The 14,106-nt window shown below is 46.2% G+C and overlaps 1 protein-coding gene across 1 annotated transcript; it reads right to left on the reverse strand.

Annotated features, from left to right (window-relative positions):
- Positions 3,417 to 9,407, reverse strand: LOC134481329 (paired immunoglobulin-like type 2 receptor beta). The gene is made up of 4 exons (XM_063271926.1): positions 9,329 to 9,407; positions 8,806 to 9,189; positions 6,317 to 6,506; positions 3,417 to 4,300 (listed from the first exon to the last, which is right to left on the reverse strand). Exons 1-4 carry the CDS (start codon positions 9,375 to 9,377, stop codon positions 4,288 to 4,290), a joined length of 636 nt encoding a protein of 211 aa, XP_063127996.1. The 5' UTR covers positions 9,378 to 9,407; the 3' UTR covers positions 3,417 to 4,287.

Consider the following 14,106-nt stretch of genomic DNA (forward strand, 5'->3'; position numbering starts at 1 on the left):
GCAAATGGTGCTGGTTCAACTGGAGGGCAACATGTAGAAGAATGCAGATCGATCCATGCTTATCACCCTGTACAAAGCTTAAGTCCAAGTGGATCAAGGACCTCCACATCAAACCAGACACACTCAAACTAATAGAAGAAAAACTAGGGAAGCATCTGGAACACATGGGCACTGGAAAAAATTTCCTGAACAAAACACCAATGGCTTATGCTCTAAGATCAAGAATCGACAAATGGGATCTCATAAAACTGCAAAGCTTCTGTAAGGCAAAGGACACTGTGGTTAGGACAAAACGGCAACCAACAGATTGGGAAAAGATCTTTACCAATCCTATAACAGATAGAGGCCTTATATCCAAAATATACAAAGAACTCAATAAGTTAGACCGCAGGGAAACAAATAACCCTATTAAAAAATGGGGTTCAGAGCTAAACAAAGAATTCACAGCTGAGGAATGCCGAATGGCTGAGAAACACCTAAAGAAATGTTCAACATCTTTAGTCATAAGGGAAATGCAAATCAAAACAACCCTGAGATTTCACCTCACACCAGTGAGAATGGCTAAGATCAAAAACTCAGGTGACAGCAGATGCTGGCGAGGATGTGGAGAAAGAGGAACACTCCTCCATTGTTGGTGGGATTGCAGACTGGTAAAACCATTCTGGAAATCAGTCTGGAGGTTCCTCAGAAAATTGGACATTGAACTGCCTGAGGATCCAGCCATACCTCTCTTGGGCATATACCCAAAAGATGCCTCAACATATAAAAGAGACACGTGCTCCACTATGTTCATCGCAGCCTTATTTATAATAGCCAGAAACTGGAAAGAACCCAGATGCCCTTCAACAGAGGAATGGATACAGAAAATGTGGTACATCTACACAATGGAATATTACTCAGCTATCAAAAACAACGAGTTTATGAAATTCGTAGGCAAATGGTTGGAACTGGAAAATATCATCCTGAGTGAGCTAACCCACTCACAGAAAGACATACATGGTATGCACTCATTGATAAGTGGCTATTAGCCCAAATGCTTGAATTACCCTAGATCCCTAGAACAAAGGAAACTCAAGACGGATGATCAAAATGTGAATGCTTCACTCCTTCTTTAAATGAGGAAAAAGAATACCCTTGGCAGGGAAGGGAGAGGCAAAGATTAAAACAGAGACTGAAGGAACACCCATTCAGAGCCTGCCCCACAGGTGGCCCATACATATACAGCCACCCAATTAGACAAGATGGATGAAGCATAGAAGTGCAGACCGACAGGAGCCGGATGTAGATCGCTCCTGAGAGACACAGCCAGAATACAGCAAATACAGAGGCGAATGCCAGCAGCAAACCACTGAACTGAGAATAGGTCCCCCGTTGAAGGAATCAGAGAAAGAACTGGAAGAGCTTGAAGGTGCTCGAGACCCCAAAAGTACAACAATGTCAAGCAACCAGAGCTTCCAGGGACTAAGCCACTACCTAAAGACTATACATGGACTGACCCTGGACTCTGTCCCCATAGGTAGCAATGAATATCCTAGTAAGAGCACCAGTGGAAGGGGAAGCCCTGCGTCCTGCTAAGACTGAACCCCCAGTGAACTAGACTATGCGGGGAGGGTGGCAATGGGGGGAGGTTTGGGAGGGGAACACCCATAAGGAAGGGGAGGGGGGAGGGTGATGTTTGTCCGGAAACCGGGAAAGGGAATAACACTTGAAATGTATATAAGAAATACTCAAGTTAATAAAAAAAAAAACTGAAGTACTGTTAGTCACGTTATATTTTATATAAATCTAGAGAGAAGCTAAGTATCATATTCAAGTTCTCCATCTCCAGGGAAAAGGGAGCTAAGTGAGGGCCTTTTTTCATGACACACTTTACTGATTTCAGTTTTGTTAAGCTTTGCTGTTGATTTAAAGACAGAGTCTCATGTGACCCATGCTGGCCTAAACTCAAGAAGTACCAAGAATAGCCTCTAATTCTGTGGTTCTCAAGCTTCCTAATGCACTGATATTTCCTCATCTTGGAGTGACTCCAATTATAGAATTATTTCATTGGTATTTAATGACTGTAATTTTAATACAGTTATGATCATAATATAAACATCTGATATTCAGGATATCAGAATTGTGACTCCTATGAAAATGTTCTCCTAGCTTCAAAGAGGTGGTGACACACAGGTTGAGAATCAGTGTTACAACTGATAATATTCCCATCACTAACTGTCAATTGTTGGGATGAAATGAATGTTATGATCCCCAAATTCTTTTAGTCCTTTTTCTTACTAATTGGTTCAGTCTAGGGAACATAAATGCCAAACATTTGTCACCAGGGCAGAAGCCAATATCTACTTTCTAATTGGAACATAATGTTCCCTTTTGGAAGATCAGAGACAGAAGATCAGAAGTCTGCCTAAGTGTATACAACCTGAACTTAAGCACATATGTAGAGATGAGAATGTTGGCTCTGTAAGTCTTTGCTGTAGGCTTATCTCTGGATTTTCCCTCTTATGCAAAGGAAAAGGACCTGAGAAGTCACATGACCATTTGAACAAATAGATTAAGGCCCCTTCTTACAGGTGCATGAGACTCCTTGAGAGGACTGGACAGACCAGCATCTTGGCAGCCATCTGTGTAAACACACCAGGAATGCCCAAAATCACCATGCCCATGAGAGCTGCAGAGTTCAGTCTCAGGGGCTAGGATGCAGTCACAACCACAGTAGACATCTCACAGCTGTTCCAGGGCACTTCACTTTAGCCACATGAGCTTTGGTGACCTCATCATGACCAAACAGCTTCCCAATGACCAAGAATAGGCCCATGGATGATGTTCATTAGAGGCTTGTGATTGGAGAACTGGAGCTGTTTCCATACCTCTTCATTTATGGCTCACTATGGTTGGTAGATCTCTTTAGAGCATGGCCATGAAATTCTTCTGTCTTGAGAAGCATGGTATCATTCCTTCTGGGTCACTCTGGATGGTTTCCTCTGTACTCACAAATTTATATTATAAGGTAACCTGCTGACTATCAAATATTAGGACAGACTGGTCTTGGGGACAAATTTCCCATTTCAGGAGACAATGGAGACTGCAGAATGTCAACATGGCAGGAAATGAGAAAGTGAGGGCATACAGTTTGGCTTGTGAGTAAAGAAAGCTCAACATGGGACCCAAGCAAGCCATGCTCTGACACTTGATGTGAAGCATGTGGGGAGGACGGGTGGGCTCTGGATGAGATGTTAGCATCCAGAGAGTAAAGAAGAGGAGAACTCTGATTGTCAGGCTGTGGGTTTCAATAAAGACCATGGCCCTTACATCTATCCCAGTGACCTACACCCTAGACACAGTCTACACTCTCTAAGAAGTGTCAGGAAGGGGAAAAGACAGAGGCTCAGGAGAGACACTGAGATAGATTGCTGGGAGTAAGATATTTATTAACAGTGTCAATAACTCCATGAGCAGAGAGACAACAGCACAGTCAGGCTTTCAGGCCCAGAAATACACAGGAGGACCTTGGTTCCAAGGAGAGCGTGTCTGAGTCCCCATGGTAGAAGTGGGGGTTATCCAAGAATGACTTTCACAGGAGAATCCTGCAGCCATGATGACTGACTCCCAGCAAGAAGACATAGAAGGCTGTGGGATGCAGGGTGTGTAATCACCAACAACTACTTTGATGTAAATTCACCTCCCTGGTGAGAGATCCTAGTACAGAGTAGCCTGTTAGTTGAGGAATAAAAAATTATTTGTTACCAGCATCTGGTGGGCGATCAGGAGAGACAGATGACAGATTTCCAGAGTCAGTGTTCTCTGTGTACCATTTGGGTCCGCAGAAATCATTCCCAGGTCACTGGGCTAGGCAGCAGAGGGCATTTCTCACTGAGCTTTCTCACTGGCATATATTATTTTTCTTCCTTAATGTGTAATTTAAAATATTTCAGGTAAAATCAATTTAGAAAATGTTATGTCCATGATTTATCACCTTGAGCAATACCCCTACTTTTTAAAGACACAATCTTTCACAGGCCTGGAACTCACCAAGTGTCCTATACTTGGTGTTCAGCCAATATGTCTCTGCCCATCTCTTGCTTGACCAGGGCTGGGATTGCAAATTCCTGCCACATCCCTGGGTGTGATTTCCTGATCCATCAAACTCAGGTCCTCCTGCCTCTGTGCCATGTGTTTCTGACTGAATCATCGCTCTGGCTCCCTTCCATGCCTCTCATAGTGAACTTTCCATCAGCTCCTCTTCTGTCCCTTGAGATGACAGGCACTCACCTTACTAGAGTTTAGTCTTTATTCTGCTGGCCTGTAGGAGAAGAAACTGTGTCAGTGTGTCAGCCACACTGGTTCTCATTCCTGCCTCTCTGCTGTTCTCTGTGTGCAGACAACAGGAGGGGACCAGGCCATCACACATGTCTCTTGCATCAAGGCAGGCACAGGTCTGAGAATCAGCAGGACCTGAGGCCAGGAGTTAGGCTACTTTCTGTACAACACAAAATGTCAGATGACTACTAGTGAACTCAGCCATATCCTGTCTCCCTTTCTGTCCTTTTCCCTACTCTACTTTCTTGACACATCTCTGCCTTTTCTGCTCTGCACTCTCTGTGTCTCCCTCTTGCCTCCCTGAAATCTTGCTTTCTAGCTGTCCCTCTCAGTGTAGGCTGCTGCAACCAGCAGTTTGAGACTCAGGGATTTCATCCCAGTCAGATTTCTGCGGTCATTCAGGCTGCTGCTCTTCCACCTCTCAGTTCTTCTACTTACAGTGACAGAGGGCAGAGCCTGTCTCAAAGAGTGTGACACACATTTAAATGTTCATTTGTAAACTTCTTTACACTCCAAAAACTAGGCATCTCCATCCTTATCCTGTAGTCCCAATGGCTTTAAAACAACTCTGACCTCAGTTCACATGTAGGTCTTGAGTTGGGTGTGCAAGATATTTGGAGCCCAGTAGCCTACAGCTTCCTATGAAGCTGTAGATAGACTTGAACCCCTGATTCTCCTCTCTGGATTTCCCAAGGGCTGGAATTATTTTGTCCCCCTCTCTGTCCCCATTTTTATTTCTTAGAGTACCCATGAATATTTGAAGACAAGTTATTTATACAAAAATGTAATGGGATTTTGCAAAAGAACATTGTATTTTCAAGTGTGTGTGTGTGTGTGTGTGTGTGTGTGTGTGTGTTTGTGTGTTGCTTATGTCTGTGTGTGTTTTGCAGGGACATAATGTATAAATTTTTCCATTCTGCCAATATGCTTGAATTTAGGGTACTTCTCTAGTCTTTTGCAAAATTTACTTTGAACAGAGCATAACCATATTGAATATTTGCAAATGTGAATACTCATGTGCTGCTGGAGGACAACCTTGGGCATTTTCCTTTAGGAGCTGTCCTCTCTGGATTGTGAGACAAGTCAGTCATTGGTCACACCCAGTACATAAGGTGAGCAGCACAGGGAGCCACAGGGATCCTAGCATATCAGGCTGTCCTAGCATCTCACAACTTTTTTTTATTAACTTGAGTATTTCTTATTTACATTTTGATTGTTCTTCCTCTTCCCGGTGTCTGGGCCAACATCCCCCTAACCTCTCCCCCTCTGCTTCTATATGTGTGTTCCCCTCCCCATCCTCCGCCCATTACCGCTCTCTCCCCAACAATCACGATCACTAGGTGTTCAGTCTTGGCAGGACCAAAGGCTTCCTCTTCCACTGGTGCTCTTACTAGGCTATTCATTGCTACCTATGAGGTTGGAGCCCAGACTGACAACTCTTTATATGGCTCCTGGGGTGATGCTTGTGTGACTGTTTGTGGAAAAATCCCTTCAACTGAGACACTCCAATGGGTGTTTCATGATTTTGCTGAGGAGGGTGAGATTTCTAGTGTCCAACTCTTGCTTGTTGTAGTGTTAAGTTCTCCATACACATTTCTTTCTCTTTCTGTGTCCATTAATTTCCATTTCAGTTACACATGTCCAACTCAGGTAGGTGTCTCTACTTATACATATCACTTTCTGTAACATGTTGTCTGCAAAAGCTGGTCTACCCTCATTTGTTCTATAGCAGACACAGTTCTTCCAGATGAACAGTCAGCCCCTGAGGTTCCTGCATGGCTACTTGAATTCCTTAGGAGCAGGCACTGTGTTCATCTGCATTTGCTCCTCTGATTTCCAGATGGTCAGGAAGGACAGCAGGCTCCATGCAGTTCTTGGGGAGATCAGGCAAATTTCCCTCCTTCTGTTCTCTTTACTATTCCCTACCCTTCTCCATCTCCCACAGCTGAGAACACTCCCGGTGGGGAAGCTTGGGTGAGTCCTCTCCTGGACCACTTACCTTTGCTTCCACCACAGGAAGATCATCCATCCATACAGGGGGATGATGACCACAACTTTGGCCAAGACCATCCCAACCATGACTCCCAGGTTCAGCAGTGAAGGATTCCTCTGGCCCCTTTTGTCCTCCAGGCCAGCTGTGGGGACTGCAGAGGGGATGATAGAGGGGCTCCCCATGGTAGTATTGAGAGCTGTGGAGAGATGAGAAGTGAGAAAATCTTCCCTGAATGAGGTGAGGAATGGGTGAATGTCACACTTTGTCTCCTCGGTTGGATGTGGGATGCAGAACAGCTGTTAGAAGTTCACACAAGGGGTTGGGGATTTAGCTCAGTGGTAGAGCACTTGCCTAGCAAGCGCAAGGCCCTGGGTTTGGTCCCCAGCTCTGAAAAAAAAAAGAAAAAGAAAAAAGAAGTTCACACAAGGAAGGGAACACATGCTTAAGGCTGAGGCTCCAGAAGAGTAAGGTCAGATGCACAGTCCCCAACTGTCCTTGCTGTGTGTTCACAAATTTTCATTGGCTCACAGATAACTAAGTTAGAAAAAGACAGCGATTTTTTTTTTACTTAAATGTATGTAACATACAGATATGGTTCGTTCATAGTGAGTTTGCTGCTTGGACACAAGAACCTGAGTTTGGTCCCCAGTATCAATATCAAGAACCTGGTGAAGTGTGCATGACCTTGCTCCTACCCCAAGAGACAGAGGCATGCAGAGCCCTGTGAGTGGATAGGTAACCTGGTCTATGTGTCTAGTTCCCTGTCAAACATAGCCAAGGGAGCTGTAATCATAGAGCTGAGGAGGTGGAGACAGACTTGTCCCTGTGGCTCACTGGCCTGCCAACCTAGCCTCCATGAAAAACTTAAAGCCAGTGAGAGAGCTTGTCCCCCAAAATATGGTGGATGAGACCTTAAGATCTTCTCTAACCACTACAGACATAAACATATGTACACATACACACACACAAACTCACACACACACACACACACACACACACACACACACACACACAGATCTGCCTTTACAGACCCACATGTTCATACACACTGAATATACCAAAATGTGTAAAAGGAAAAACACAAATTTAGCTTTATGTGTGCAGCTCTGTCCAGGGCAGAATACATTCCTTTGCTTTACACACATAACTCAGAAAATTTTTCCCAATATTTACCTATTTGCCAATTCTATCCCAGGGGTTCTTGACATGTACATCATTATCCCAACATAGATTACATATCAGGTATCACACATTTCAGATGTTTCATTGTGATTCATAAAAATAGGGAAATTAAAGTTATGAAGTAGCAATGATATACCTTTAGGCATGTGGGTCCCAGAATATGAAGAACGTTATAAAAGATTTGCAGCTTTAGGAAATTAGAGAATGACTGAACTAGACACAAACATAAAATGGCTCCTTTCTCTCTAAGGCCAGGCAGTGCCTATCAAATCTTACCACAGGTCACCATGGTAGCTGTATCCTGCACAGATAACTGCTCTGTGCACATCCTCTCAGAGTTTGACTTAGGACAGTCAAGAGGCACCTCTGGATGTGGTGGCACATGCTGTACTGCACACCATCAGGAGGCAAAGGCAAGGCAGATTGGTGTGAATTCAAGACCAGATGGGTCTATATACTGAGCTTTTGAAAAGCCAGGGCTACAAGCTAAGAAACTGATATAAAATAAATAAACAAGATAGAAAGAAAACAGGAAATAAAGAAGTACTCACATTTTAAAAAAGTGGGGTTGTGGGGAGTAACAGAGAAAGGTTGAAGGAAACAATGCAGCAACACACAGGACCCTGATTCTGTTGGTCCCTATGCAGGACCACAAGTCACTACAATGGGCTCAGGGCTCCCAATCCAGGGGACTCCAGTTCCTTCTGCATCAGAGGGGCTGGAGGGATCAGAAGACAGAGCAGCCACATCATGGAAATGGAAACACTTTCTTAATCATGTTCTAATGACTGAAGAGACTGGGGAGAGAAGATAGGTGTGTCCTGGGGAACTGTGAGGTGAAATGAGGGACTATGGTGACATGTGCCAGTTACAGTTAGACCTGAGAACACCAGAACATCCAATGGCCCCTCTCTATGTTCTGTGCTGACATTGGAGCTATGTGAAGAAGCTGCACAGAGGTACCAACTAGAGCCCTGCCACAGAAACATGAGAGTTGGCTCCATCCTGGAGATTTATATTCACCTTGAGGTCACGGGCGAAAGAGGGCAGGACTGTAGTTAGTTTTGGGACAATAAGGGTGTGAACTATGGTGTACTGAAACCTAGAGTCCACTCTGATTCTGTCTGAGCAGAGGATGACAGACATAGGGGCAGCAAAGACTTCCCCCAACTGCAAGGAAAGATGCTGGTGGCAGATGTTTGGGCAGTGCCGAGCGAAAGCAATATGAAAGGAAGCTCAGACTTGTGGACCTGATGTGATATCTAGGAAACAAGGAAGCCACAGGTGTCAAAGCCTGAGTCATGGTGACTCACCATGAATGATGAGTTGGGTGCCAGGGATTGACTGCCACGACTTCATGCCTTCAGTTGTTCGCAGAAAAACTCGGCTGAAGTATCTGGCCTGGTCATTCTCCTTTAAGTTCAGGATTCTGAGGACACCAGATGTCTGACCCTGTGTCCAGTTCATGATGAGCCGACCCTTAAAATGCTCATGAAGGAAAGGCTGGGTGGAGTTGTAGATGACTTCCCCATGGAAGTACTTCCATATCCAGGCTATGCTCATTGACCGATCATTGGCCAACTCCCAGGGGAAATAGAAGGAGAAGGGGATCTCAATGGAGCCGCTCTGGACTCCAGAGAGGACAGCTGGTTGGTTGACACCAAAGTCATTTACTCTTCTGTATCCTGACGAGTTCCCTGGGAAGGACAGGGAGAGTCTGAAGCCACTGCATGGATTGAAAGGACAACCCTGAGCACCCACAAGACACCCACTTTTCCCAGCCACTCTGTTCCCTCCTCTGGTTCAGTCCCTGCTAATGAAGTCCCCACCACTCACCAGTGTGCAGACATGCTGCCGACAGGAAAAGAAGGAGGATCCGAGCCATAGCCAGATTCTGTTCAGGTAGTGAGACCAGCAGGGCTGTCAGGAAGTCGAGCTTGCACTGTCTAGGGGCACTGGGGCAGTCAGCAGTCCAGAGAGAATCAGGGTAAATAAAAACACACGCTCAGACATTCTCAAGTGGAAGACTGAGTTGAGCAGGACCATCTCTACCTCCTTGTGGCCAGCAACTTCCTTTACTGATCTGGCTTCTGCTTTTCCGATGTTGCAAAAGATCCACCCTTGTGGTTACTGACACCATGGCAGTGTCCTTGGACCCAGCCCCCACTTTTGGTGGGGAGACATGTCCTAGCCCTTGGCATAGCTGGTTCTCCTCTCTTCCACCTTGACCATCTATCTTATCTACACTATTCCATTTCCTAAGTGGCTTGTAAACTCTCTGCCCCTTTCCTCTATATTTCCTCTATTCCTTCCCTTCCCCTCCCTTCTTAACAGGGAGAAGAGGCTTATTCCAAGGTGACCGGCAAGGAACTAGAATGTCTTGGTCTAGAAGCCTCCTGATGTGTGGCCTTATGCCCTGGTAAGCTTCATGTGACATGGGATACTGTTTTATGGAGACAGGAACTGCAGTGGCCTTTAACTGAATAATTAGAGGGGGCTGTTGGAGTGCTAGCCTCATTCCACCAGTCTCTGTCCAGGCCAGTGGAAATTTCGTGATCCAAGAATCTATTTTTGGAGATTGTGGCTTGTCCTGTCCCAGTTCATATAGTCTATATTCATCCTCTAATTGAAGGGTTAAGATCTGAAGAGGGATTCCACGGGGGCCAGTTATTCAGGCCCCTCCATCTTCAAAATGGATCTGTGCTCTTAATTTGGTGAGCAAGACACGGCCCAGCAGAGGGTATGTGCATTCCGGAACATGTAAGAAGGAATGAGTCACCTTACTGGTAGCCAACTGAACCCGGCAGTCTGTAGTCCATCGGTATGTCTTGCCACCAGTGGCTCCTTGCACCCAGGCTGTCCGGTCGCTGAGTTGTCCATGAGCCCGGGTGAGGACTGAATGCTGGGCTCCTGTGTCTACTAGGAAGGTAACAGGCTGTCCCCCAACTTTAAGAGTTATCCTGGGCTCAGGGGGGGCTCCTGGCCCTGACCTCCCTAGTCTTCATCTAGGGTCAAGAGGGAGGTCCCTGGCTTCCGAGACCCACGGGGGTTCTTAGGGTTTTTAGGGTTCTTAGGGCAATCCCTGGCCCAATGTCCTTTTTCCTTGTAATAGGCGCATTGATCTTTATCCAGCTTCAGCCCCTTTCGAACTCCCATCTTATCTCCCTTCCTTTCCTGACTCTGGACTACGGCAGCCAAAATTCGACTCAACTCTCTGCTCCTTTTCTTCTCGCTCTCATCCTTCTCTCTACGTACTCTATCTTCCTTCTCTTCCTGTGTCTCTCTCTTGTTAAAAATCCTTTCTGCTTCCTTAAGCAAGTCCTGCAATGTATAACTGCAAATTCTCCAATCTCTGTAGCTTAGCCCTAATATCTGGTGCGGCCTGCCAGATGAAGGACATAGAGACACTTGTCATCTGTCCTGGGTCATCTGGATCATAGGGAGTATACATGTGATAGGACTCCTTAAATCTTTCCAAAAAAGCCGAGGGGGTCTCATCAGCCCTCTGTAAAACCTGTTTCACCTGTGCCAAATTGGTAGGGCGCCGTGCAGCCCCTCAGAGACCCGCTAGGAGTAACTGGGGATAAAGGCGTAGGTGTCCCCTACTGTCAGCCGTAGTGAAATCCCACTTTGGCCTCGTGAGTGGAAACGCATCATCAATTGCATCAGGCTGCTGAGTAGGGTGCCCATCGTCCCCCAGGACATGCTTTTTAGCCTCCAGGAACACTCTCTGTTTTTCTTCTGAAGTCAAGAGAGCCTGTAAGAGCTGTTGACAATCATCCCAAGTGGACTGATGTGTGAGTAGAACAGACTCTATTAGTTCAGTAAGGGCCACCGGGTCCTTGGAAAAAGGGGGATTGTTCTGCTTCCAGTTATAGATGTCGGCCGCTGAAAAGGGCCAATACTGGGTCTGCCCTCCAGTTCCCTGTCTAAGTGGAAAGGCTTGAGAGGTTGTATCCGGTGCTACCTCACGCTTGCTGCGCAGTCTCCCCGCAATAGGGGAAAAAGCCATCTCAGGCTGCGGCCCAGCATCTGGAGTGGCAACCAGTCTTGCTTCTGCCACCTCAGCCAAGCCTGTAGGTACAGGATATGGGGGGTGGGGGGCTCTTCAGATAAGAGCTCTATAAGGGGAGAGTTAGAATCTGTCAGAAGCACAGGTTTGGGTTTGGGTGGAGAGTTCTTGGGAGACTCCTTCTCAGTTAGAACAGGATAGAGAGAAGAGGAGGCTGAAAGAGAAGCGAGTGGGGCTGAGGGAGTAGGGGGCCAACTCAGGTCTACAAAGGGTTCTACCCAAGGAGGGGCGTCAAAGGCAAGGCTCTCCCAGGTGATAATATAGGGCACCTGGTCAGGATGTCCATGTGGTCCCTTGTGGAAGATCTGATCCTTAACCTGTAAAATAACGGTCTTATTAAAAGTACCATCCACCGGCCATCCTGTTCCGAAAGTGGGCCACTCGGATGTGCAGAGGGTCTGCCATTTTCCCTTCTTGACCTCAACCGACTGATCATGGGCTCGGTTTTGGACGTCCTTCTAATGGTCAAGAGTAAGACTCAAAGGTGTTGTTAGAGACTGCCCCATATTAGTTTCAAAGAAAATTAAGGCACAAAAAAGACAAACAAGCCCAACAGTCAAACAAGCAACAGACAAACGCGCTGCTCGGCTTTGGCGCAAAACCGAAAGTAAGAAGTCAGATGGGTGCACCGAGGGTCCGGATCCCTCTCCCCCAACCAAAACCACGTATCCTTCCGATACGGGCTGAGCCCCGAAAAAACGGGCTCCAACTACCCTTGGAACGTCTTCCAGGGCTGCGGGTGAGAAGTCCGAGCTCGTCAGCTCCTTCTCTGGTCCGCACAAATACAAATGGCCTAGATCTAAGCCAACTAACTGAGCATTTACAGAACAAGGCACAAAGCAAGACAAACAAGACAAACGCAGGCCAGCTTACCTCCCGGTGGGTGGTCGGCAGTCTCTGGGCAGAGGATCTCCCATCCCGGACGAGCCCCCAAATGAAAGACCCTCAGAGAGAATCTTCGCTCAGGAGGGAGATCTTCAAGCCCAATGACCAATCCGAGTCCACAGACTGTAATTTGTAAGAGGGTTTATTGATCAGGATACACAGGTATCTGTAGGCGTCTCAGTCAATTTGGAAGACTGGCGCGCCTAGCATAGCTAGGGACGTGTTTTTATAGGATTCTGAAGAGCAGAAGCAAGCTTACAGAAGCAAATGCATGGTTACAGATACTTGATTGGTGGATTAAATGAGGCATAAGTGTTTGTTACCTAATTTGGCTATAATCATAACAATGAGTTGGCAAAAGAGTTCATGCTGGTCAGGGTGTCCGGGAAGTCAGGGGCTTATCTTCTCTTGCCAGGTTTGCCCATGAAGCAATACCAATAATTTAAACTGGTTTCTGCATTTTGTTTTCTTTTTATGGTCTGTTTTGTCTAAATGATGGGTCAGCTTGTCCCACAAAGCTTGGACATATTGGGACTTTCCCAGGCTTGTTTTAATTCTGAGTCTGTGTATCTAAAAGCTTACTTTTTACTTCTATAGTTGTGGGCCTTAGGCATGTACAATTTCCTTTCCGGAAGGGGGTCTTTCAAGAGAAAGCAGAGATGTGTCAAGAGGTTAGAGCAGGGGGAAGGAAGGGAAGGGGGGAGGAAGGGAAATGAGTCAGTACACTAGTAGGCATTGCTCTGACTTGCTATGTTGTACAGACCAAGTGACCACAAACCTCAGGTCCTGGTGACTCTTAGTCCTGTCCCTGCCTGGCTGCAGCAGAGCTGTTTGCTGCCCTGGTCCCCTCCTGTTGTATGAACACAGAGATCAGCTGAGAGGCAGGACTGAGAAGCAGCATGGCTGACAGACTGACACAGTTTCTTCTCCTACAAGCTAGCAGAGTAAAGACTAATCCCCAGCCGGGTGAGCACATGTGATCTCAAGGGACACTGAGGGAATGTGGGGAAGCTTATTGTGACAGACATGCAAGGGAGCAAGAGAGAGGATTCAGTCAGAAAAGCATGGGACATGGGTAGGAGGACCTGAGTTTGATCCAGAGACTAAACGTTACAACCCAGGGATGTGCCAGAAATTTGCAATTGCAACCCAGTCCAAGAAAGAGACAGGAAACAGGGTCATCAATTGGCGGTCCATGTAATCTAGCCTAATTGATGAGTATCAGGCCAATGAAAGATCACGTCTTTAAAAACAACAGGGATTCCTCAAGCTGATAAATCAGTTGGAGCACTGGTTCTCAACCTGTGAGTCATCACCTCCTTGAGATTAGAAAGAAGTTTTCACAAGGGTTGCATAACAGATATCCTGCATAGCAGGTGTTTATATTAAGATCATAACCATCACAAAGCCACAGTCATGAAGTAGCAATGAAACACTTTTATTTTATAACACTTTCCCCAACACGAGGAAATTATGATGCTTATGAGAACCCAGCGTTATGAAACTTGAGAACCCCTGAAACGGAAGCTATTCTTAGTACCTCTTGAGTTTGAGGCCCCCTCAGTTACAGGAGACTTTGTCTTGAAACCAACAGCAAAGCCAACCCAAACTCCAAACAATACAGAGGGGTCATGGAGAAAGGTCATCTGTTGGTTCC

Source organism: Rattus norvegicus, chromosome 12 (genome assembly GCF_036323735.1).
Source record: "Rattus norvegicus strain BN/NHsdMcwi chromosome 12, GRCr8, whole genome shotgun sequence".
In the NCBI taxonomy this organism is placed as follows: Eukaryota; Metazoa; Chordata; class Mammalia; order Rodentia; family Muridae; genus Rattus; species Rattus norvegicus.

What these genes read in the sequence shown, in the direction of transcription:
- LOC134481329 (XM_063271926.1), bottom strand. Translation starts at nt 9,377, where the DNA reads ATGGCTCGGATCCTCCTTCTTTTCCTGTCGGCAGCATGTCTGCACACT. An exon ending in GGCAGCATGTCTGCACACTG is followed by an intron (nt 9,190 to 9,328) that starts GTGAGTGGTGGG and finishes TGTCCTTCCCAG; the next exon opens with GGAACTCGTCAGGATACAGA. An exon ending in CACCCAACTCATCATTCATG is followed by an intron (nt 6,507 to 8,805) that starts GTGAGTCACCAT and finishes ATCTCTCCACAG; the next exon opens with CTCTCAATACTACCATGGGG.